The following is a 25,530-nucleotide window of genomic DNA, read 5'->3' on the forward strand; positions in this document are numbered from 1 at the left end:
TGTTATCATGCTGCCTTTGATCAATAGCACCATTGACCTGATAGCAAATGTACCAAAAGGGCAAAGTTTGAAAATAAAAGCTACTGGCTTCTTTTCTCTTGAAGAAAGAAGATGGGAATCGGGCCACCAAAACACTATGCACACTTAACAAGTTCACACTACGCCTGCGATCCTGCTGTTGGCCTCTGTTCTACTCATGGTAAGGTGCGTCTTTTAAACCCAAAGCAAATAAACCAACAACACTATGCTGATACATAGCTTTATATGATTTCCCACTGAAAAGTGAGTCATGTTTACCTGACCCAGAACCCTCCCCTTTATGATTCCCTCTACACTGATAAGAGAACAGCACACATAGACATTTGGCAAAATCTCAGCCTGTCTATCAGTCTAGCTCTGATGAGTCTTGGACATTAATTACTGTTTCCTCAGTAAATCAAAGCGCTCCTTCAGTCCCTGGATGCGGGCAACGTACGGCTGAACAACGGTCTCTGGAAGACATCTATGTGATTCCAACATTTGAAGTCCATTTACAAGGAAGGGCAAAGTAATAGATCCAAGAGCACTATGATATGCAGAGGCTGAAGTGCTTACAAGCTCGGATGGACTCAAAAAGCCGCTGGGTGAAACGCTAGTGAGCTTTACAGTGTGCTGTTGATTCTCAGATACAGGCCGAATCCAGACTTTACCATGAAGATCTCTGGGACTTCACTCGACCTGAGCGTAACCGACTATGGAATAACCCTGGACCCTACATTCACCATGCTAGAGTTTGACGGTCTTCGTGTTCTCCCTGTACAAACAGGTACGTCTAACCTTTGGTCTGCTGACTCATTACCCAGTTATTGACGCAAAATAACAGTGATGAATTCTGAAGACAAGCCTTGTTCTATGCTTGGAGACCCTGTTGAAAAGGCCAGCTGGGCTAGTTAATAGTGCTGATGAACCAGCTTAACCATGTAAACCTGCATGGTCTTTCTAATGAATCAAGGAAGTCTAGCTGGTTTAGTTAGTTGGGTCACTGACTTACTGTATAAGAGCGTCCATGACAAAGTAAAGGAAATATCTTTAGAAAATTATTTAGAAATGTATTTTTTGTATTCCTGTTGGTTTCATATGGTCTTGAAAAACCTTTGTACCAATTTTAATGTATTTTAAATTACATTTTTTCAAGGTAAAATGTATCTATTATATAAATATCATGGATTATTAATGAATATCATATCAATAAAGCTTTTGGCCATCACTTGACAAGTTCATACCTGAACTAATCTTGCTTTGACATGTTAAAAAGTTCAAATATTGTTTTCATATTTTATTAAAAGGCGTATTGACCTTGACATACAGTCATGAGTGTCTTCAAGGGTTCTCTCTAGGATTCATCATTTTATGTACCACATGACTTTGAATTTTTAGAAATAATAATATAAAGAAAACTATAATATAATTATTTTAATGAGGCATTTTCTTCATTATGATATCAGGACACTTGCCCGGACATTCTTGAAATTAAATGTAAAAAAAAAAAAAAAACTATAGATTAAAAAAAAAAAACATAAGTGCCCTGCCATTGACCTATCCTGGTGCACCATATCCCAATGGCTACAGTATGGTTCTTTATGGATAGATGATCCTGGTGCACCATATCCCATTCTCGTGACCAGCTTCCAAAACACAATTTATCCTGTTGACCAGCAAAGTTGGCCTTTTCAGCAGGGGAGACTTGTTTGAATATGATTGATATTGCATTTGAGTTGCATATACACTACATGCACGGCTGACTTAAAACATAAACACAAAGATAAATGTTTAAAAGCGGTCTGTCAGCAGTTTGTATGCATGTCTGCTGCCAATGAACATGGAGAACTGTAATGCAAGCCAAGTAGAGCATGTGTTTAACCATTCTCATTTTTAAACTCTTCCATACTTGAGTGTTTAGGCCATTTGCTCACAGAGCAGAGCACTAAAAGTAACTTCACAATGACATTAGGTCCTATAGCATGAGATGCTGCTATTTCAATTACTATCTGGCCATAAGAGGACTTTTCAAAAGGCTGTACACACACCACTTCAACCTGTTCCTGCTTTCCATTATAATCTCATTTTCTATAATCATTAGAAGCGCTGCTGATTCAGATATACTGGATCCATCTTACCAAGCACACATGCGTGGGTGCCAGAAGCGTTGCAGACTCTTAATATAATATAACTGGCCTTTGAACCCAGAGGCGTTCTGTATGTTAGAGGATATTACCTCTCTGAGTGGGTATAAAGTGCAGGTTATTATTTGCATACATTAGGCTTTATTCCTGCATCGCCTAAGTGAAGATGTGACGTTCACTGGCTTGGGATGCAAACTGGTGGCAATCAAATACAGAGCCCGATTTAATGCAACACATGAGGGAATTGAATTAAATTTTAGCTAACACTGCGAAATTACCTAGGAAATAGATGTAGACGGAGTCTTTTCACTGACCCGTTTAATTAAATGGAGTTTCTCTTTCGCAAAGTAATAAGTACAGACACTCTGACTCGGAGCGGATGACCCACTGGGTTATTGGACACATTTCCTCCGCTGATTAAAAATTGCAATCATTTACATCAGGTGTCTGTACAAGGGGACTGCCAATTATCTCAATCTCAGTCTCAAATGTAGAAAAAAACTAAAAGCAATATTGTTAACTTCAACCAAAAATATAGTTAAGAAGCTAAAGTTCAGATAAGTTCAGTGTTATTGTCCCTCCCACATTAAAAAACATTAAAGTCACTATGAAAAGTAAATTTTTTTATAGAATATTGCAGTATTTAGCCGTGCACTTTTTTTTTAAATCCATGTGCCCTCGTTATCTTTAATCAAAATAACTTCCCCTCCCTCTTGCAGCAACATCTCATTTCTTCTCTGATGATGTGTTTAATAGCACAAGTGCGGGACAACCTGTCACTCACATGAGATCCACCAATCGTAAACCACAAGCATCCAATCATCCAATCAATTTCCCATGGACCCACACATTTTTTCATGTTCGAGAAGCAATTTATCTCAGATATATGTCACAATACATTAATACGCAAGACAATCGCAACTTTGGTTTCATCAACTTTAAGTAAAATTAAAATGAAATCTGCATGTATGTGACTGTACATCAATAATGAATATTTCATTTGCATAAAAAAAGGTTAAAGATCCCTGCGTTACATGAAGAAATACACAGACAAGATTAATCTGTATAGATTTGCCTTTGAGTAAAGAGCTCTAGGTGATAATTACTGATAATACACAGACAAACTTGATTAGATGGTCAAATTTAGACCACTGGATCCATTCAGTTTTCCACTTCACAGAAATTGCTACAGAAAGCCTCCAACAACCAGATACACTATTTAGCTATAAATTATAAGATATATTTTTTCCCAAAATGAAAATTCTGTCATTAATTATTCACCCTCATGTCGTTCCAAACCCGTAAGACTGTTGTTCATATTCGGAGCACAAATGAAGATCTTTTTGATGAAATCTGAGAGCTTTCTGTCCCTCCGTTGACAGCTATGCAACTACCACTTCAAAAAGTTCATGAAGAGATTGTAAAACTAATCCATGTGAATGGAGTTCAGTCCACATTTTCTGAAGAGACTCAGACGCTTATGAACAGCTTTAATTCAGATTTAATTGAACTTTTATTCAAATATAAACATTGATCAGCGAACATAAGCAGAAGCTCAACCGAACCTGCTTGACGCTTGAGAACAAACCTCATTGGTTCTTGCTGAAGCTCAAACGTGCTGCGTAACACGAGAATAAACCTCATTGGTTTTCGCGTGTCAAGCGAACATGCTTGAGCTTCGTTTATTACAACTGATGTTTGACTTGATGAATGTTTATATGTGAATAAAAGCCAATCTGTTCATCATATAAAGCGATGGTATCTCTTCAGAAAATTTGGACTAAACCGCTCAATTCATATGGATTAGTTTTACGATCTCTTTACGAACTTTTTGAAGCATGAAAGTGGCAGTTGCGTAGCTGTCAATGGAGGGACAGAAAGATCGCAGATTTCATCAAAAATATCTTCATTTGTGTTCCGAAGATCTTACGAACGAAAAGTCTTACGGGTTTGAAAAGACATGAGGGTGAGTATGACAGAATTTTCATTTATGGGTGAACTATCCCTTTAGAGAAAATCTTTTTGTTTCAATAAATAAGAAAATAGTTTTCAACTATGATGATGATAAAAAAAATAAAAAAAAATCTTGAGCAGGAAATCATCATATTAGAATGATTTCTGAAGGATCGTGTGACACTGAAGTCTGGAGTAATAATGCTGAAAATTCAGCTTTACCATCACATTTTTTAATATATTAAAAAAGAAAACAGTTATTTTAAATTGTTATAATATTTCACAATATTACTGTTTTTACAATATTACTGTTTGTTTTTGTTTTTTCTCAAACAAATGCAGCCTCGGTAAGCTTCGACTTCTTTTAAAGATTTTACAGAACCTGAACCCCAAACTTTTGAATGGTACTTTATATGTGGTTAAGATGATATTTCATACATCAAAATCTGTTTTCTCCACTCTTTTTCCAACTAAGATCCACTAATACCAGGCCATGCACCTCCATCAGTCGCAGTGCCTGCGCCGCAGCAGAGCAGCATGAATCTCTGTGCTATCTGTGCAGACAGAGCTACAGGAAAACATTATGGTGCTTCCAGCTGTGATGGCTGCAAGGGCTTCTTTAGAAGGAGTGTGCGCAAGAACCATGCCTACACATGCAGGTGAGAATTAACCTTCAGATTCATAACTGTCCGCTTTACACACTTACCATTCATTTTTAATTCATCTCTAAACCTGCTAGTGTGGTCTCTGTGAATTGATGTTGTACAAAGCAGAAAGAGAAGTAACCGATAGAAGGGTTAGAAAATTAAGATTAAGATTTCAGATACTGTTTGGTATCTGATACTTATTGAGAGCACAACGAAAGCCAGTGTGGATCACATAGACATTGGCTGTGACCCAGGCATTCACTGAATTTAAAGGGGTGGTTGAATATGATTTCACTTTTCTAACTCAAGTTAGTGTGTTATGTTGCTGTTTGACAACATCTGCAAAGTTACAACGCTCAAAGTTCAAAACAAAGGGAGATATTTTATTTTAAAGAAATTGCTTTTTAAGGACTACAACAAACTGCTGGTAGGGACTACACGACATTCCTCCCGGGTTATTGACAACATGAACCCTAAAACGTACATAAACCCCGCTCCCGGGAACACGATTTGTAGATTATTAAGACAGAATATGCTAATCAATGACTAGAAGATAACTACACATAAGCTACATAAATTCACCAACTAACCATTCAGAAATGTCACTTCTTCTTGAGGCTCTCCATCTTTCTAACTTCGATTTGAACATAAAAGGCTAAAAGTTTTTGAAATTTTCACTGCGTGTCTGTGTGAGGTAAAAGGACATGAGCTGTTGAAGCTCCGCCCTCTGTGCTGGGAGCAGCAGCTCATTTGCATTTATAGAGACAGACACAAAAACGGTGTGTTTTTGCTCACCCTCAAAAAGGGACAACTTTAACATGCTATATAAAAATATCTGTGGGGTATTTTGAGCTAAAACTTCACACACACACTCTGGGGACATCAAAGAGTTATTTTACATCTTGTTAAAAGGGCATTATACCACCCCTCTAAAGGTATACTACTATGGCCCTTTTTGCAGTAAAAAAAAAAATGCATGCATTTTGAATAAGAATGTTGTTTTGGTTGTGCTTCGGCTCTGCGTGACTGTGCGGATGAATATGGTTATCCTACTGCTCGTGCTCATTATTATTAAATGTTTACAAGTCCTAGGTTTAGATGGAAAGGATCTCAAGCTGACTAGCTGAAGATTTTACTGTACCATTAATAAAAAACAAGGTAGGGGAGAACCGGGGCGAAAGTAACGCGGGACGAAAGTAACAAAGCGATTTTCTCAGAGCCCTGACTATATTAGCATTTCAAGCTATGACAGCACGTTCAGTACGCAACCATTGACGGAGCTGCCAGATATCACGTGATTTCGTCATCGTTTCCCGCAGTTAGGTCCAGTAAGCAGTTTTCGAGTTCGATAAGTAAATTACTGAAGCGGTACTTTTTTTTCTAATTACAAGATGTGTTTTTCGTTTCATGTCAAACAGTAATGATCAATCTACATGTTATTAAGTGCTGTAACACATCCTGAAGTTTGCCTTGTTAGAGTTTTTCAGTATAAAAGTAAATCGGGTTTAAACGTCAGGAGTTCCTGTCGGGACGAAAGTAACACTTGTTACTTTTGTCCCGCTATAGTGAAAACAAGTGTTTCTTTTGTCGCGCTGCTAATGTGGTGACTTTCTCTGTGTTGCAGCATTTATTAAAACATGTTTATGTCATATTATACTAACAGAATATGGCAAGATTGAGGGTCAGTAAGACAGATAGAGGTCTGATTCAGCCAGATGTTTAAGAGAGGGCGTTCACATTTAAATCAGCTGATTTCTGTGTCACCATTCCATTTACCTTAGTCACATTTAGGTTTTAGCCATACCTTATAGCTTTTCCACCTCCACCTATGTATTTTCAGGGTTTCCATCCTGATGTTTTAATGCAGATTTTAAATTTATGCATAAAACCTTGATGGAAACATGACTATTGTTACATTATGTTGAGAATTTATATTATGGTAATTTAATTTAATTTTCATATTGTTCATGTTGAAAACACATTTTATCAAATAGATTGACATTGCCAATAAAAAAAAATATTCTAAACAATTCAAATTTGTACTGTTGGGTTATTTGAAACATTGATGAAACTGAAATTTAAAATGAAAATGTAAATTAACAATTTTTTACAAATATAAAGGCCAAAATATGTTTGCAGTTACATGTTAACAAGGTCATATACTCAGGTATATTTAGGCTAATAAAAAAAACAAAAAAAACAAGAGTAACACAAACAATCTAGCTTGTATATTGTTGTGTTACTTTTGACCCACCTGTGTGTTACTTTCGTCCCAACTGACGGGGTCGAAAGTAACATGAGCAGTCTTAAGTTCAAAGTGAAATTATACTGAAGTCCTTCTACATTTTTACAAAATACCACCTGGTATTGATAGACCACACTTGTGAGTGACTGACCACAGCAAAAATATATCTCTGTCTAAAACATCATCTTTTCAAATTATGTTTTTCTGAAAAATGGTACTTTCGCCCCTGCTCTCCCCTACTTAAAAAAAATACCAGTAACCTAGAATCATAATGATATGGCCCTTCACAATGATGCTTTACAACAAACTCTGTTGGAGAAAATGCCGTACTAACCTGTTGAGTAATAGAAATGTCATCTCCTCGTCGCTTTTACAACATTTCAAATCCCTCAGTTTTCGCCGAGCCATTGTTGATTGATTCTCGTTTTATTTCGAGCCCTGTCGCGTTCTCTCATTGCCAGCAGACTCTCCTCTGTTCGGCGTTTGTTTAAAACAGGTGATTTCCCGAAGGTTTTAGAATTAGCGTGCTTCATGTCAACCGTTTTCACCGCTGGTTGTGACAACTACGCAACTCCCACACACCATACATGGATTTCTCGGCGACGTCATCACTGCATGCGCACGCAACCAGGAGGCAGAAAAGACCCGCGGCCTTCGTACCAGAGTAACGTTAAAGGGTTTAGGGTAGGCTAGTAGCAGGTGTCGCTAAATCAAAATGCTAATTATCATGTTAGACTAAGTTAGTAATGTAACAGCCAATGTTAGCAGTGCAGCATCTATAGAGCCCGAATTTGCTTTTATATAAGTTAACCTTGTTTACGTTACTTTACGACCTGCAACATTTCATGACTTCACACATGTACGTGGCGATAATATTAAAAAACTTACTCTAAGCAATGATGAGATCTTGCCGGATCCCTACGCAATACATGACGATCTTTGGATTGTGGATGACAAGTGGCCAGCAATTGTATGGCCTGATATATATAATTATCTTATTCGAAATCCATACACTACTGTTCAAAAGTTTGGGGTTGGTAAGATTTTTATGTTTTTGAAAGCAGTCTCTTGTGCTAAAAAATTCTGTAAAACAGGAATATTATTAAATATTATTGGAACATACATTTTAAAATGCATTCAAAAAGAAAACGTGTAATTTATCAAAGCTGAATTTTCAGCATCATTACTCCAGTCTTCAGTGTCACATGATCCTTCACAAATCATTCTAATATGATGATTTGATGCTCAAGAAACATTTCTGATAATTATCAATGTTGAAAACAGTTGTGCTGCTTCTTATTTTTGTGACATTTTATTTAGGATTCTTTGATGAATAGAAAATTCAAAAGAACAGCATTTATTTGAATGTCAAATTTGCGATCTAAATAGCTGTTTGAAAAAACAAACATGTATTTTTTTCACTGTTCATATGTGGTTGAGCAGTTAAACTCTAGTATGTGCTCATGACAGCACATAATCCACCGTCAAATCTTTGATTTACAGTAAGTAACGTTATATGTGTGCAGTCATGAAATGTTGCAGGTCGTAAAGTAACGTAAACAAGGTTAACTTATATAAAAGCAAATTCGGGCTCTAGATGCTGCACTGCTAACATTGACTATTACATTACTAACTTAGTCTAACATGATAATTCATACATGCATCACAGTATGTCCGGATTTTGATTCGTAAACAGTTGGACTTTTTACATAATGTTATATTAATATGAAACACAAACAAACAGATCCAACTCTGAAATTGCAGTTTATTATTGAGTCAACAAAAAATTACAAACAATGCGAAATCTACGTTAATTACAATGTTCTTTTATTCTTTTATTACAGAACTCGGCATAACGGATAGCGTTTTTTTGCCTCCTGGATGCGCGCGCATCCGGTATTGTTTGTATACAAGAAACCCGTGTATACAAGCGTCAAAGTAGCCTGAGCAACTTCTTTCTGACGAGACACACAAGCGAATGACGCATGTGCGCAATTTCCCCACGAAAACCATCCCGTCAGGTCGATAAAATAAAAACTTATAATAGGTTTAGCATAATGAATCAGAAAACACGATTAAAAAAAATACTGATGATGTTTTGACTCCTTATTTAAATGTTGTTAATTTTGAACAAAAATGTTTCATTATAAAAAACATAATTCATAATTTAAAGAAAGCAGAATTAAAATCAATCCATAAAAATATTATTAGCATTTTCTCATTCACAAAATATAATTGACAATAATACAGATAGCATTTTTGTAGTATTTTCAGAAACATTGTATTATACATAATATATAGGCTACATTAAATTAATATTGAAATACAACCAATACAAATGGGGGTAACACTTACAATAAGGTTTAATTTGTTATTTTTTGTTAACTCCATAAGTTAACATGTAGCCTACTGAACAATAGAAAAAAGCTCAATGCATTTTAGTCTGAGACTATCTTAAATCTCATCTGTGAAACCGGGGGATAATTTGTTAACATTAGTTACTGTGCACTACATGTACAAATGATCAATTGTATTTTTAACATTAACAAAGATTAATAATTTTTTATTATTATTTTTTAAATAGCCTACATTGCTCTCTGTTTAGCTCACAAATAAGACCTTGTTTTAACGTTACTGAAGTGTATATACAATTTCTCTATATGCAATCCTATACAACAGAAGTTGATGTCAGAGCTTATAATGAAAATGTTATTTCACAGCTCCACAGGAGTTGACTGACACATTGTCTATGTCTTATATTTAAAAAACACCATCAGAAGTTGTAAGAGCATGACCTGAAGTGTTTCATTGGATCTCTTCAAATGTGAGAATTATAGCAGCCTATGTATTTCTGTCTTTCTTTGTTTAAAGGTTCAGCAGGCAGTGTGTGGTGGACAAAGACAAAAGAAACCAATGTCGATACTGCAGACTTCGAAAGTGTTTCAGAGCCGGCATGAGGAAAGAAGGTAAAAGTATGAGAAAAGTCCATTTCATTTTAGTTTATGATGCAGAGTTTAAAGGCTTTCTTCAAGGTCACAGATCTGGACTAGGCCTACATATAAACTAATTGAGTTTTTGGACTTATCCCAATACTTATGAATGTCTGCATACCTCTGTGAATTCAAGATATTGAACAATTGGGTGAGCTCAAACTATTACAATAAGGCAATTCCCAAAACCATCATATAAATTTTAATATACTCTCAAGGTGAAAAGCAAAGAAACAATATAAAAGTATCTGGGCCACTGATTAAAATCTTTAGAAAGGTATTGTTCTGCTCCATGCATGAGCCTAAGACATCTTGTTAAAGTTTCACAGTGATGGCTAATGTCCTTTGTCCTTTCCATTTATTGGAATAGAGAATGTACTGTCCGAAGGATGAAGCTGCATCCATTTAAAAAAAGTAACACAGCTCCAGAGATACAGTAACGTTGAGTGATCTACCTGATGGTATCTGAAAAGATCTAATAAATAGTACTTACTACTCTTTTTGTTTTGGGCAGGGCTGTTCTTCAGATTAATGTTGAAAAAAGGTATATAGTTAACTGTTTAAACACAATACCTGCCCTTGTAAAAAGTGCACTGTATCATAGTTTTAAAAAAGTAATTATTACAGAAATCACATGCTTTAAAATAATATATTTAAGTGCAATCTGAATGTAATGTTTTCATACACTCAACTGCATGTTAAGTGCAATAAAATGAAATGTATTCAATTATATTAAATGCGATTAAATAGTATTAAATGCAAAGTTCTTTTCCGGTGTTACACTGTGACAGTAACTGTGACAGAACTTTTAAATTAGCATTTGCTAAATTTGGACTATTTCTATTTAAAGTGCATGATCTGGCTCCATTGTTATCTGTTTTCTATAAGGAAACACTGGTAAATTGCTATCATCATTTTTCACTGATCTTGGCTTGTGTCTCTTAGCTGTTCAGAATGAGCGTGACCGTATCAGCTGTCGTAGAGAAGGCCAAGCCATGGGCACTCTCACCATTGATGTGCTGATGCAGGCAGAGGCTTTCACTCAGGTGAGCTTTCTGATCAACTTACTTTCAAAACATTCACATTTGTGAACAATATTCCTTTCTTTCAAAACACACTTTAATACCTTACAATACCTTAAATGTATTGAATAAAATGATAAAACCCTATAACCACAATTTAAGAGAGACAACGATTAGGAGGCCTCAACAACATTTTAAGGTGACCCCATGACTTAAAATGGACAAAACAAGCATGAAAATAAGCTAAAACTACAAAAAAATCAAGATATTTCTTATTTGAATTCACTTCTCAACAACTGTCTTGATGTAACATTGGTTAAAAACAATATGAACACTGAAGACCATTCATCTCCTAAAACATATGGAAATCTGAAGTTTAATTATATTAATTTTTAAATTAATTTAATTTTAATTTACAGAAACGAGGAGTGTTCACAGATTAAAATAAGATTTGAAAACAAAACTAGAACTAGAGTTCCTGAGTTGAGGCAACTAGAGTTGAGTCAAAGGCCCTGTTTACACCTGGTATTAAAGGTGAACTAAGTATCTTTTTTACCTTAACTGAACAGCTTCGGAGTCATTGGAATGGTTATATTACTTATTTCGGATTGAATGGTGGTCGTTTCGCAACCCCCTGGTGCCCGTGAGCGGAAAATCCGCACTTGCAACTTTGAGCCGGCGGGCCGCCGGCCACCGCGTCAGGAAGTATCGCGTGATTTTAGGTCTCGCGATGTAAACAATTGCTTTACGGCCAAAAGAAATCTGCTAAAATGCTGTCATTATTGCGCTCCCTCACGCTGTTCGAACCCGAATGAAGAAGACGTTTTAAAGAATGTCCCATCTGCTTTGATGCCGTTGATCTACTAGCCTCTGGTGTCTGAGAATCGCCAACGAGTTTTTACAACAGTGTTGTCAAATATCTATTCCGAAGCTGTGGGGGGAGCTCTAGAGAGAAACCTGCGAGCAAAAAGCGAGAATACAGCGAAGAAATCCCGAAACTACTGAGCCCTGCTTTAAGATGTGATTTGGTCGATCGGATCACAAGTAAATGAAAAGACACATAGGCTACCTGGTGTTTTAATCCGTCTCTTTTGTCCACTTTCAACCACTTCTGTCCTGATTTCTTCGAGGGGAGGGTCTATGTGCGGGTATGGGCTTTTTCAGATCTTTCGATCTAATCGACGAAATAAGCTCACGTAATTTACATATGAACACGACCAGAGATAACAGAAACACACACGGAGAGCCTGCTCTGACAGCCGTAAAACCACACTGAACGCGGTGAGTGTGTGTTAGAAATCAGGAATGGTGAGAGAACATTGTGTTTGATACGTTTTCCATCTTCAAACCAAACAAACAAAGTTTAAATCCCATCTGGCTAGAGCGCTTCCCATAAGGTTTATGCATTAGGTCAGTAGGTGGAGAGTAGACGGTCTTTTGTGGCTATTTAACACATTCGACTACCTCTGGGAGTGGTCGAAAGTGGACAAGCTCAAAACGTTTTAGACCCCGTTTACACCTGTATTTATTTATCATCCACTTGTGATCCGATCGACCAAAACGCATCTTAATACCAGGTGTATACCGGGCCAAAAAGGTTGAGAACCACTTATTTACCTCATACATTTTGCTTCTTGAGTTGTTTCAGCTTCAGTTTATGGTTTTATCCACTAACTGTACTTATTCTGCTATCTACAGAACCCCTCCCAGAATCTCATGAGGGACATCAACAGCAAGAAGATCGCTTGCGTGGGTGATGTGTGTGAGTCCATGAAACAGCAGCTCCTCCTCCTAGTGGAGTGGGCCAAGCGTATCCCTGAATTCTGTGAGCTATCGGTGGATGACAGGGTAGGCCTGTTCCCAACTTGTTTGATCATGAGCTATCACTTCTTGTATATGGCAGGCACCAAGTGTCTTGTATGTTGATGTGTGTGTGCAGGTGGCGCTGTTGAGGGCTCACTCTGCAGAGCACCTCATCTTAGGGGTGGCACGACGTTCACTTCCTTACAATGACATCATCCTGCTGGGTGAGTGAGTGTGTGTGTGTGTGTGTGTTTTAAGTGTTTTTTGCTATAGTTTCAGCCCGATGCAGTTATCATTTTCACATCCTGTGCCGTTGTTTAAATAGCTAATGTATTTGCACCCATCTGTGCACCCATTGATGTGCTGGTCTGAAAACGAGGTGTGATCGGGCGCATTGTTGGCACGTTGCTATTTTGAGGCAACTGAAATAGACTGCGCAATTGACCAACAAAATCCTGGTCTAAAGTCAATGGCACTGTATTTTTGGGGGTATTTAAAGGGCGCGTTAGTAATGTGCGCGGCAGTGCGCCTATAGGCGGGTCCACAACGCACGTACACTCTGCTTATTACACACACAGGGAGGCACAGCAGCATATAAACATGCCAAATATTAAAAATAAAAGTATTATAATGTAAAATATGAATATTGTGTGCATAAAGATATGGTGCAATCCAGTTTGTCCCGTAGATGGTCTGCACGCGCGCTTTAACCTCGCGCACAAGCAGATCCATTTCCTCACTAGAGAATCGTTCAGTTTTTCCACTTGCATTCCGCCATGTAAATAGCGAATCCGACAAGGCGTGAGCGCAACTGGCTTTTAAAGGGAATTGGAGATGAGACTCTGATTGGTTTATTGCACGTTACACCCAAAACACACTCATTACTCATTAAAAGAATAGGGAAAACCCTTTTAGACCATTTTTCCCGTCGTTAAACTAGCAAAAGTGGATTTGGACACACCCTAAGTGCACTTGCGCCGTGCGCTTTATACCATACGCTTAGATCGTTAAATCGTGTATATTGGGAAAAGGGTTATAAATAATTGATCAAGTTATAATCAACACATTTTCAGTACCAGAGCTATTTCTGAAATATACACCTATGTGCTTTAATGACATCATAGGAATATAATTTTTTTTTAAAGGTACAGAGCTCACAAGGTAATGCATTTGAATGACCCAAAAATGGCTACCTTGTACATGAGCATGATTTGTCATTATACTGTGTTTGTACAGGAAACGACTTCATCATACCTTTTAGAGGCACTGAGCAGGAGATGTCAAAGGTAGCATCTCGTATCTTGGAGGAGCTTGTGAGACCTCTGAAAGAGCTGAACATCACAGACACAGAATTTGTCTGTCTCAAAACCATTGTCTTCTTCGCCCCAGGTTAGTCAGGGATCATCACTTTGTTCCCAGTCAAACACACTGTCTGTGCCAGGAGCTTCTGTGCTTGTTCCTGGCACTGATTTGTTGTACTGACGTCTTTGGTTTCATGATGTTTTATGAGAATCTATTAATATCTGGGACATGCTGGTGTGGATTGTTGAGTTCTAGACTTTCCTGCCTGGAGGTCTGATTATAACAGTGGAGCCAGGCTGGTCAGTAAGAATTGCTTTGTTTAATTTACTTTGGTTTGAGCAGAGGTTGTCAATTTTTTATCTTCATGTGTTTAACATGAAAATCTAAAAGCCTGAATTTTTTAAGTCACCCTGTAGTCAATCTTTTTACCCCTTAAAACTCATCTTTGATCACCAAAATTACATATTTAAGTGTTTTTTCCTTGAAATCAAAATTCCTTCGTGCCTTAAAATAGTTTGAATGTAACTCTACACCCATGCCTCATTTAGCATACGCGGTACTATGAATATGCAAATTTGCCCCACCTCCACTCACTCACACCAGCTCAGAGATCCACTCGTTGACGATCACAAGTTGATGTGATTGGTTACAAGGTAGTTTGTGACGTCAGAAACACCATCGATTTCAAGGAGAAAAACTTATGACTTTGCACATGGTTTGTCTTAAACCATATTAAAAACTCCATATAGGCATATAAACAACATTAAAAACTTGATTTTCACCACAGGGGGACTTTAAATATATACTGTATTACAGATATTTTCTCTTTTTTTCTGGTCACACTTTATATTAGGTGTCTTTACTCTGTACTTAAAAAAAAAATTGTTACAATGAACTTATTGTGTTCTTGTTGTATTGCAAAACACTTGTGCTGCTATTGAGGTGGGATACAGGTAAGGTTAGCGGTGGTATGGGTAGGTTTAAGAGTGGGTTATTGGGTAAGGGAAGGGTCAATAGTGTAATTATAGATTAACATACAGTAGATTATAGATGTAATTATGTGCAGGTATTTTTAAATATAAGTACAATGTAAAAACATGTACACAATAAGTGCACTGTACCAAATGATTAATTTAAATGTTAGTACATAGTAGTTAAAGACACTTAATATAAAGTGGGGCCTGTTTTCCTTTCTCTACTCAAAAGTATTTTAAACAAAACACATTTTCTTAAATTTCTTAATGTAATAGGGTGTCTGTTTGCACTAAATGCAAATATCCAGCAAAGGCTATTTACACTAGCTCTGCCCACAATAAGCATCCATTTATGATTTTAATAAATATAATCATATTCACTGAATATGTTGTTATTGCATACTCTTTCGCAATGTACTGCAATATGCTGAGGTGCAAATAGTATTTGCTACTGTGTATAAATAGAATCTAACAATATTTACGCTTAGTGCAAAGAAAATACTGCTATTTTGAACGATGTAAAGTTTTTGTGCCAACATTTTGAGAACATTATTAAAGACCATATAACTCTGAAAGGATGTTCTATTAGCATTACTGGAAGAACATTTGTTCATAACTTTGAGAGAACCTTGCCAGGTCGATCTGAGAACATTCCCTGTTAGCTTGGAAACAACTGCATAAAAGAGTTGGACAGAATTCAGAACAGAAGAATTGGCTTCCTTTCAATTCATGAGTTGGAATGCATGATTTTCCCACCTTAAACCAGTTCCAGCCATTTGTCCAAAGACTTTAACAATTTGTCTGAGTTTGTTGCTCATAACAAAAGACATTCTCACAGAAATACCAACACTGCACATACAAAAATCTGTTATCCATTCCATGCTCTAAACATTTTGTTTAACACAAAACACAAAAGATCTCTCAATGAGCTTTGTTTTGCAACCCGATCTGTGTTTCAGATTGCCCTGGACTGCAGTGCGCTCAGGCAGTACGCCGACTGCGATTCCAGGCCCAGGTGCTGCTGGATGAGTCCACTAGTGAGCAGCGAGGGCGGTTTGGGGAGCTGTTGTTGTTGCTGACCACACTTCAGAGCGTGGCCTGGCAGATGGTGGAGCAGCTGCAGCTCATGCGTCTCTTGGGCAAAGCCAATGTGGACAGCCTGTTGATGGAGATGCTCCTGGGAGAAGAAGCAACCAGAGGACCTGAAGCACTGCCGGCCTCAGGTACAAAACCAAATGGGCTTTGTCCCGAAGGAAAGAACAATCATAAGTGAGATCTCTTTAATATCTAAATGATATCTTCTAGCCAGCAGTGAGAATAAATGGAGAGCATATTAAGACACTTGCTGAAGTCTCAAGCGTCCCAGATCTTTCTCCTGACAAAAGTACACCAGGAATCTCAGATTTGTCTCCATTGAGAGAGTTCCATTAATGTCGCAGACACTGGTCAGATTATCATGATATCAAAGACTGCAGTTACAAATCGAAGATCTCATTTCTCATCAAATTCTTGTGCTTAATTGTATTGAATGCACTTGTAGTGTACTTCAAATCTTAAATGTCTATTTTTTCAAACTTATTGTATTTGCATATAATATAATATTAATGAAATAAAAGGCCTTAGAGTAGGTGTACTTAGAGTAGACCTGCCTGACTGTTTCTTAACACATTTAAGTACAATTTTTAAGTGCATTTAATCAATAATAATGCCAATTTAAGTTTTACTTTGAAGTACATTTTAAATCATTAAGTTTCAATAATAATCTTTTGGGATGCTTTAAAGAAGTTTTACTAGCAGTATTTTGACCAGCAGTACTGAGTTATTCAATAGTACATTATAAGTTAATATATTTAAAATGTACTAAGTTCATGATTACAAATGTGAAAATACAAATATATTTTAAGTCACATACTTATGACATTCAAGTATATTTTAGTTTACTATAAATACACTGCACATTTCCAAGACAAAATAATTATGAAATTATAAATTTCAGCTAATTGCATTTAATATAAATTTAAACTACTATAATACATGGTCATTTGATTGCAATTAACATGCAATTAAGTGTCAGAATACATTAGCCTGTTCACACTTAAATATATTTATTTAAGAATATGTATTATTTCCATATTAAGTACTTTTTCTTTTTTTTTTAAGTATGCCACTTCTAGCTCATACTCTATGTCAAAAATGGTCTCTTCTATGTTTATTTCTCCCAAGGAATTTTAGGAGAAACATCTGAGACAAAGTTCAGTCAAAAGTCTAAGATAGCTGAGAATTTCATAAACTCCTGAACAATAAAGTGTTCCTCTAGGGTTGCCATACTGCTGATTTGGGATCTGTATATAATCTCTTGGATTTAGGTGAGCAGAGCTGGTCCTGAGACATTATGGAGAGAGTTACTGTAAACTTTTTCCAGCATAAACTTCATTGAACTCAGAGCTGGTTAAGATTCCATAGGAGATCTCAGTCCAGAGTCCATCTGTCTCAGTCTAAGCTCTCGAGCTAAAGATAAGACTCACCATTAGCGCTCTGAGGGAGTTGAGGCTCTTTCTGACTTACCTGCAGTTAAAGTATGAATGTGTTGGAAATGGAAATAAAACAGTCACTTTTCTGTCTTTCTGTAGAGTCGAATCCTGAGCCACTTATATTCAGCACAGCTACAGAGTCTGTCCTCTCCAGAGGAATACTGACGGAGCATATCCCAATGCATAACTTCACATCGGTGATCCTTCCTGTACCCTCTTGTGAGTATTGCAAGCTCGGGTAGTCCAGCTGTCAATCTTATACAGTTTAAAGGGATAGTTCACCCTAAAATCTCAATTCTGAGATCATTTAGCAACATGTCATTCCAAACCTGGATGGATTTTTGTACCTCTGGAACACAAAAGAACATATTTTGCACAATGTCCATGCTGCACTTTTCGATACAATAACAGCAGTGATCAGGAGCTGCTTACTGTTAAAAAATAATAATAATAATAAAAAAAATAATAAAAAAAAAATATATATATATATATATATATATATACAAAGATTATTGTAATACATTTTACAATAAATATTATTTCTTTCTACTTTAAAAATTCATGTTTAATTCATAGTGTTTCAAGCTGGGTTTTTTTTTGTATAATTGTATAATTGTGAAATTCACAAAGTTAGATTTATTTACTATATATGCCAATATATGGGGCCAGTATACTGTTAATATGAAGGAATTATCCATATGGACTTTTTATAGGCATTTTAGCTGTATTTTGATTGTGTTTTAGTTAAAGGAAATGTCTGTAAATCTAATGGATAATGTCCTAGCGGGAAATTACAAGTGCAGGGCCTAAAAAAACCTAACTTTTTTGCCAAGAACATTTACCGGCCATAAATATTTTTTACTAGTTTTGTTTTTGAAAAAACAGGCAGAAATAATACCATAATTGTAATACTCTCTAGTCCAATTGCCATACCACAGCTATAACTACTAGCCTGACTAATATATAATTTAAAGACAAGTGAACTGTACAATAACAGAAAATCAAGTTACAAGCAATAGCAGAAGTAAATACAATAGAATACAAATTAAATGCAGTGCTTTACACTTTTTTTTCCAAGGACTGTAGGTCTAATAGTTTTCAGGTACAGAAATTAAATAAAGAAATCAAATGTAAAATAATACTGCATATGTCAGGAAGTAGAAGCGGATTCAGTAGCGAGTGAAAAGACTGTTTCTCGAACAATAACAACAGTGGTGAATGAATGGGTCAGAATCCGAGGAGATGGCAGGTAACAGAGGCACAAGGCAGCACAGGGACGCAATGGGCAAAACCGATCCTCCGTGGGTCACCGCAGGAACGACCAGGCAGCCAGGGACTGGCCCCTCATTTGCGGTCACTCGTTTGCATTTCCTGTTTGGAATTGTGTCCCTGGCTGCCTGGTCGTTCCTGCGGTGGGCCAGGGCCAGGGCCAGGGCCAGGGCCAGGGCCAGGGCCAGGGCCAGGGCCAGGGCCAGGGCCAGGGCCAGGGCCAGGGCCAGGGCCAGGGCCAGGGCCAGGGCCAGGGCCAGGGCCAGGGCCAGGGCCAGGGCCACAAGAGAAACCAAACAATCTGACAACACAGGACGGAATACACAGACATTAAATAGCTGAGCTGACGAGCCGCAGCTGGCGCTAATGAGCTGATCAGCACAATCAGCAGAAATACCCACAAGGACACACACACAGGGAGAGAGAATGAGTCAATGAATCCATGAACCATGACAGCAAAGTCTTCACTGTATAAATGAAACAATATACCAATATACAATATCTTTCACATATATTTTAGGCCTTGTACCTTTTCCATTTTTCTACTGATTTTTTCTTACAGTGCATAAACATAGTGAATATGACTTGTGAGCAACATTACAAGTATTTTGAAGTCATTCTGTATAATAGCTCTGTGCGATCACAGCATCTCTGTTTTCAGAAAAGTATAAGACTTGAACAGCTGGAACCTGGCACTATATATTTCCCATAAATAAATCTAGTCTCTGATCAAAATACGTGATGGAACGCTGACTTATAGTCATCTTCTTATTAGTTATTCACTTTAATTCAGTTCAAGTTTATTTTTATAGTGTGTTTCACAATACATATAGTTTTTAAAGCAGCTTCACAGAAAATGCATGTTTTAATGTTACTTCATTACATATAAATTGCATTATTAATGTGACTTTTGTCTGCGGCAGGTCTTTCTGAAGATCCCCTGATACCCACACACACTGGGCCCGAGGTCTTCACACATGGACAAGCAGCAGACATGCCAACTGTACACACATGCCTTTAACCACATGTATAAAGGTTATCCAGACATGACTAACTTTATACACTTAAAGGGATAGTTCACCAAAAATGAAAATTCTGTCATCATTTACTCTCCCTCAAGTTGTTCCAAATCTGTATGAGTTTCTTTCTTCTGCTGAACACAAAATAAGATATTATGAAGAATATGGGTAACCAAACTATGGATGTCAATGGGGACCAGAAACTGTACATTTTTGGGTGAACTATCCCTTTAAGACCTTTACCTCTGATACACATGTGCATTGCACACAGAAACTAAAATTGGGGACGAGGAGTCATTGTATTTTACATATAACGAGAACTGCTTAATAATTGTGTTAAAATCTAACAGTGTTAAATTTTTAATGTGAGTGAAAAATTAACAGACAATAAAAAGCCTCCAAGCTGTATTTTGTATTGAGATCACTGGTAAATGATTGTCTAATTTATTGGAAGGTGACATGGCGCGTACATAAACATTACAATTCAACAACTCTCATGGGTTCATGGTTCAATCAGATACCAGATGTCAAACACATGAGAGTTGGTCTGTCTGGTTGGTTTCTACTTCAAAATATCACGTCTTCTTTTTTTTTCTTTTTTTTTTTCTAGACCTAAACATCTATGTTGTGTTATAATATCATGTACATTTCTCTCATTTGTTTAAAAAATTTGCAGGAAAAAAGTTTTGCTCTTTTGCTTAGACTTACGTTTAGTGAATATCAACACTATTTTTATCATATAATTTACTATGTGTAGTAATGAAACTGAATTGAAATTTGAATTTACATTTTTAAACAGGAGCTATAAAGACAAAGTTAGAAAAACAGCAAGCTTAAAAATATCAGACCAAAACGTGTACAAACATATTCACCAGAGGGCGCCAAATGCTTACTATTTTCAAAAGCTTTTCCCATGACAGGTATGCTTTCATGTTTTATTATTTGTAAAATATTTTTTAAATTGTATTATTTGTTATTTTTTTCCACGAATATACAATTAAAACAAGTAGTCACAATTTAACAAATTATGAAGTGAGTTTAACCCATAAAAAAAAAAAAAAAAACTTTACCTACAAAAACTGTACAAGGAGGATAAAACTAATCTGAACATGTGAATACCTTTAAGTAGTTTTAGATAAGTAATTTCAGATCATCACAGAGAAGGTGCATTTTACCATAATTTTTACCATCACTCCACTTCTTAAATTGCCTGTGTATGAAGTTACGGGTTATTTAAGAGCAAATCTCTGGATTTCTCCGTTCCTCAGTAGGTTAGAAACAAGTTAAAGTTGTGTTGGTCAGTATTTCAGGTGGGATAATCTGACTCATCAGCAGAAGAGGGGCTTAGTGGGCGGCTATACATCAATAAAGAGATGGAACAAGAAATATTTGCCCCCCTGGCAACAGTAGCCACAACGTGAGGATCTGTCCAAATAAGTAAGAACTACACTTGTTAACAATTATTCAATAGGACCTTCTTTGTCAAACCAATGATTTCATAAACACACAGACACACACTTGCAAAACTAATCATAGCTAATGGATGAGTAATTCTTTCATTGTGCCAAGTTTAATAAAAAAAAGAATGTCCTTACCTGTGAAGACACGTCCCCATGCAGCTAGCAAAAAAAAAAAAAAAACTGCCACCATTTTACATTGGTGTTTCCATAGGCATTGTGAATAAGATGCATTTATGCAATAATAGAATGATAAATCATGACAGGAAAACACGTCCGTGAATTCCCTGAAAACACATTTTATCACAGCAGTAAGTAGGTCACATATTTTGTCAGTGAGCAGTAATAACCTGTTGAGAGCATGTTTGTAATCCAGTTCAGATTCAGATATAATTATTCATTTCATGCTTTTAAGAGCCCTCTAAAAAAATCAGATCTACAATAAGATAAAAAATATTTGCTTTTAAAATAAAATAAATATGACGTAATTAGGCAGCACTTTAGAATACTGTCCAAGACCGCAACATAGTGTCGGCCCAGATTCGGCTCACATCTGGTATGCGTGGAATCCTCATGTACCGGATGTGGCCCGGATCTGACCCGACACTATGTTGCTGTCTGGGGTTCCATCATTGAAGGGGTGGTATAATGCCCCTTTTTACAATATGTAAAATAAGTCTCTGTTGTCCCCAGAGTGTGTATGTGAAGTTTTAGCTCAAAATACCCCACAGATAATTTTGTACACCATGTTAAAGTTGTCCCTTTTGAGTGTCAGTAAAAATGCGTAATTTTGTGTGTCTCTTTAAATACAAATGAGCTGCTGCTCCCAGCACAGAGGGCGGAGCTTGTGTGTTAGCAGCTCCGATTACTTCATGCAGACACACACTAAAATGTCAGAAACTGTTCTGCCTTTTATGTTTAAACTGGAGTCGTACAATGATGGAGAGACTCAAGAAGAAGTGATAACATGTAGAATGCAACAGGACATTTCTGAATGGTTAGTTGCTGAATTTATGCTGCTGATGTGGAGTTAACTATCTTCAAGTCATTGATTAGCATATTCTGTCATAATAATCTATAAATCGCTCGTGTGGGAACTGTTGTAAGATGCATACAGAGTGACATGCTATTGCATTTGTGTTCCTGCATCTGTAGTCCTTAAAAACAATGTAAAACTATAGTGGATTTAACATTAAAATTTAACATCTAATGTTAAAATATAACCTTCTTCCTTTATATACTTTGGTCAGTTCAAGAATTATGCAATTAAATATTTATTTTAAAGAATTAAAAGAGCAGTTTTTTGTCTATCCTTGTATTTTTGTTTGAAGTGGTCGAGGTTGATATGGGATTTAGAAAATAATTAGAAATGCAATACTTTTCAAACAGGGTAATTGGTACAGTATTCTAATTACACTTTTTTTAGAGTAACTTACCCAACACTGGTCAGAATGCATAACTACAGAATGGCTGTGAAGACTCATTTTTAGGATAAATATAATAATTTAAGATAAATATCTTAGGCTTGTGTCAACTGCAGACCTTATTTCAGGCATTCAACCAAAAACCCATAAAAAAAAACAAAAAAAACATTGACTTCAGGACGATGGAACAGGAAGTGTTAAAATGCTAACTCGTTTCTGGGTTTTGACTTACAAACACATGTCATCTCTGCAGCGCTCATTGGAGAAAGAAACTTTTTTAACCCACGTGATGTAGTTACAGCATATATAAGCAGGGGATAAATTGACCATGCTTACCTGCCAAATCTTGACCTATTGGTTTTTACCAATTTCTTTGACAAATCAAGCCTGTCATGAGTAAATATTCCCTTTTTTTGCTGTAACAATCCAAACTATCTAATATGACACCTTATATGACCCAGTATCACTCTCTGCAAGCCCTGTCATCACTTTTGAGTACAACAGCAAATAAAAAGTGTTTTTCCGTTTATTGTAAAGGTTTTATTCATTTTTTTTTGCTAAGAATGAACCACAGGTTTCATTCAAGGAGATAGAGACCTCTTTCTTCATGGCTGTACAGGGCTGCTGACTGGTGTTGAAGAGACGTTCAACATTCTCCAAGAACTTTGGGAGCTTCACTTATTTCCAGCTGGCTGCCTTTCACAACCCTTTCTCTGGGCTTTTCCATGCTGCTTCAGTCCTGTCTTTGCTGTCGTCAGAAAACAGGGTGAATAAATGACAAACCGCACACTCCCCATTAGCACAGACCGGGTCTTTCAGCATGCTGTTGGACTTATTGACCCGAAGTCTTGCTTCTGTTAAACCTGTAAAACCAGGTTTCTTGTTTTTCGGATGTTGCTGTAACTATTGGCAGAGCCAAGAGTTTCTGCTGGAAGGATAACTTGATTTCGCCACTACATTTGGCAAGTCAGTGACATTATTTATTAGTTTTAATATTAATTTCATGTAGATATCTAAAATAAATTTTTTTTTTTTTTAATCTTAAAACAGACAAGTGCCCTTTAAAATAAAAAGTTTTACTTTAAAGTACATTTAAAATCATTATGTTTTAATTAAATGTCAGGGTTATGTTCTGTTTTCTATAACCCCTTTCACACAGAGATTCCGGAAAATACACGGATAAAGTGACCCGGGATTTGATTCACACTGCCAGTGATTTGCCGGAATCAGAGAGTGCATTCACACACAAGCCGTAAAAATCCCGTAAAGACACGTGACATCGACGTGACATGTAATGTCTCAGCAGCGTCTTAAGTTTGCTTATGAGCTGTGATTTCTCTCTCGAGAAACCACGCTTGTGCATTTTTTTCTCTGATTCGATACATCATTACGACACGGCATTGATGACAGCTTTTGTTCACATAGCGCACGTTCTGGGACTGAACACGGCAATGTTACTAGGACCCTAACCCGGCATCAATCCCGGGTCGTGTTTGCGTTCACACAGAAGGCGTTCTGGCAATTTCCCGGCAATTTGCCGGGATCATCGCGCTGTCAGAAAGGGCTATATGTCTCACTGTGACCCAGCTTCTCAGCGGGTTCGTTAATTAGCTCATTAGTTCCTCTAGATGCTCTTTGTCCCGTCTCCGTCCGTGTTAAGGTGTGTTATGTCTGTTTACCTGTGAGTTTTGTAGATTAAAGATTGCTTCTGTGAATTACTCGTCTTTGTGCGCTTAATAAACACACGTGACATTAATCGTTTTTGTCATGCTTTGAAGTACACTTCTTACTTACAAAAACTCCAGTATTGCAATTGTCATGTGTCTTATACATTTTCAATAAAAGAAACACACTGATTGGTAATATCATGTTTTCATATACTGGCAATGACCATAATGATGATGACACAGTCAGAAATTAATCAGTAGTGGGAACGTCTGCAATGTAACCCTCGTTCCCTGGATGAGGGAACGGAGACTTAGTCGATCGTATGGGATAACGCCTAGTGAGCCCGATCACTCTGATTACTCTTAAAATCAAGCCAACAAGCTTTGGCAGGTGTGTAATCAACGCCCCGCCTTACCCTGCGGGTATAAACACGGAAGTGGATGCACCTACCAGTTGTTTTTCGCTGAGGAGCAGATTGTGCCCTAGTCAGCGGTGGTCCAGTAGAAGTGGCAAGGGGACTAAGTCTCCGTTCCCTCCTTCAGGGAACGAGGGTTACATTGGTAACCGAGACGTTCCCTTTCAGTCGGGTAACGTTCGACTTAGTCGATCGTATACCGACTGTATGGGATTCTCTAACACGCCACTACTACTGCCACCTTCCAGTGCCTAAACACAAAGCTGCAAGAGCCTCCGCATGGCGGACGGTCGAGCTTAGGTCAGGAAGTCACTGCTGTTCCACAGGACCACTGGGAAAGCGTACCTTGAAGGAGAGGTCTACGCTGCAAAGCCACATCTACATGAGAGTAACATGTGGAAAACACGCCTAAGCGGGTAGTACAACATATGGGATGTCATTGAGGTGGCTCCAGCCGCAGAAGGGGGGGGGAGACACAACCAGTCAATGACGGCAGAGGTGACTCTGCCGAAGGAAGATACAAGCTTACCGTAGGAAGCATGCCGTAGAGAAATACACATACGGGATCACCGTAGGGATCACAATATATGGGCCCCACCTAACACAAGTTTCACAAGCATACAAGTGATAGGACTAGTATCAGACACTC

At 37.3% G+C, this 25,530-nt stretch overlaps 1 protein-coding gene across 1 annotated transcript; it reads left to right on the top strand.

Annotated features, from left to right (window-relative positions):
- The first annotated feature begins 347 nt into the window (after positions 1-347).
- On the top strand, positions 348-20,338 carry hnf4b (hepatic nuclear factor 4, beta). The gene is made up of 10 exons (XM_082161326.1): positions 348-805; positions 4,591-4,774; positions 9,879-9,973; positions 10,943-11,043; positions 12,718-12,867; positions 12,959-13,046; positions 14,059-14,211; positions 16,058-16,321; positions 17,729-17,848; positions 19,822-20,338. The coding sequence occupies exons 1-10, from the start codon at positions 691-693 to the stop codon at positions 19,917-19,919; spliced, it is 1,368 nt and encodes a 455-aa protein (XP_082017452.1). The 5' UTR covers positions 348-690; the 3' UTR covers positions 19,920-20,338.
- Positions 20,339-25,530: the final 5,192 nt, after the last annotated feature.

Source organism: Leuciscus leuciscus, assembly GCF_965113295.1.
Source record: "Leuciscus leuciscus genome assembly, chromosome: 2".
Lineage (NCBI taxonomy): Eukaryota > Metazoa > Chordata > Actinopteri > Cypriniformes > Leuciscidae > Leuciscus > Leuciscus leuciscus.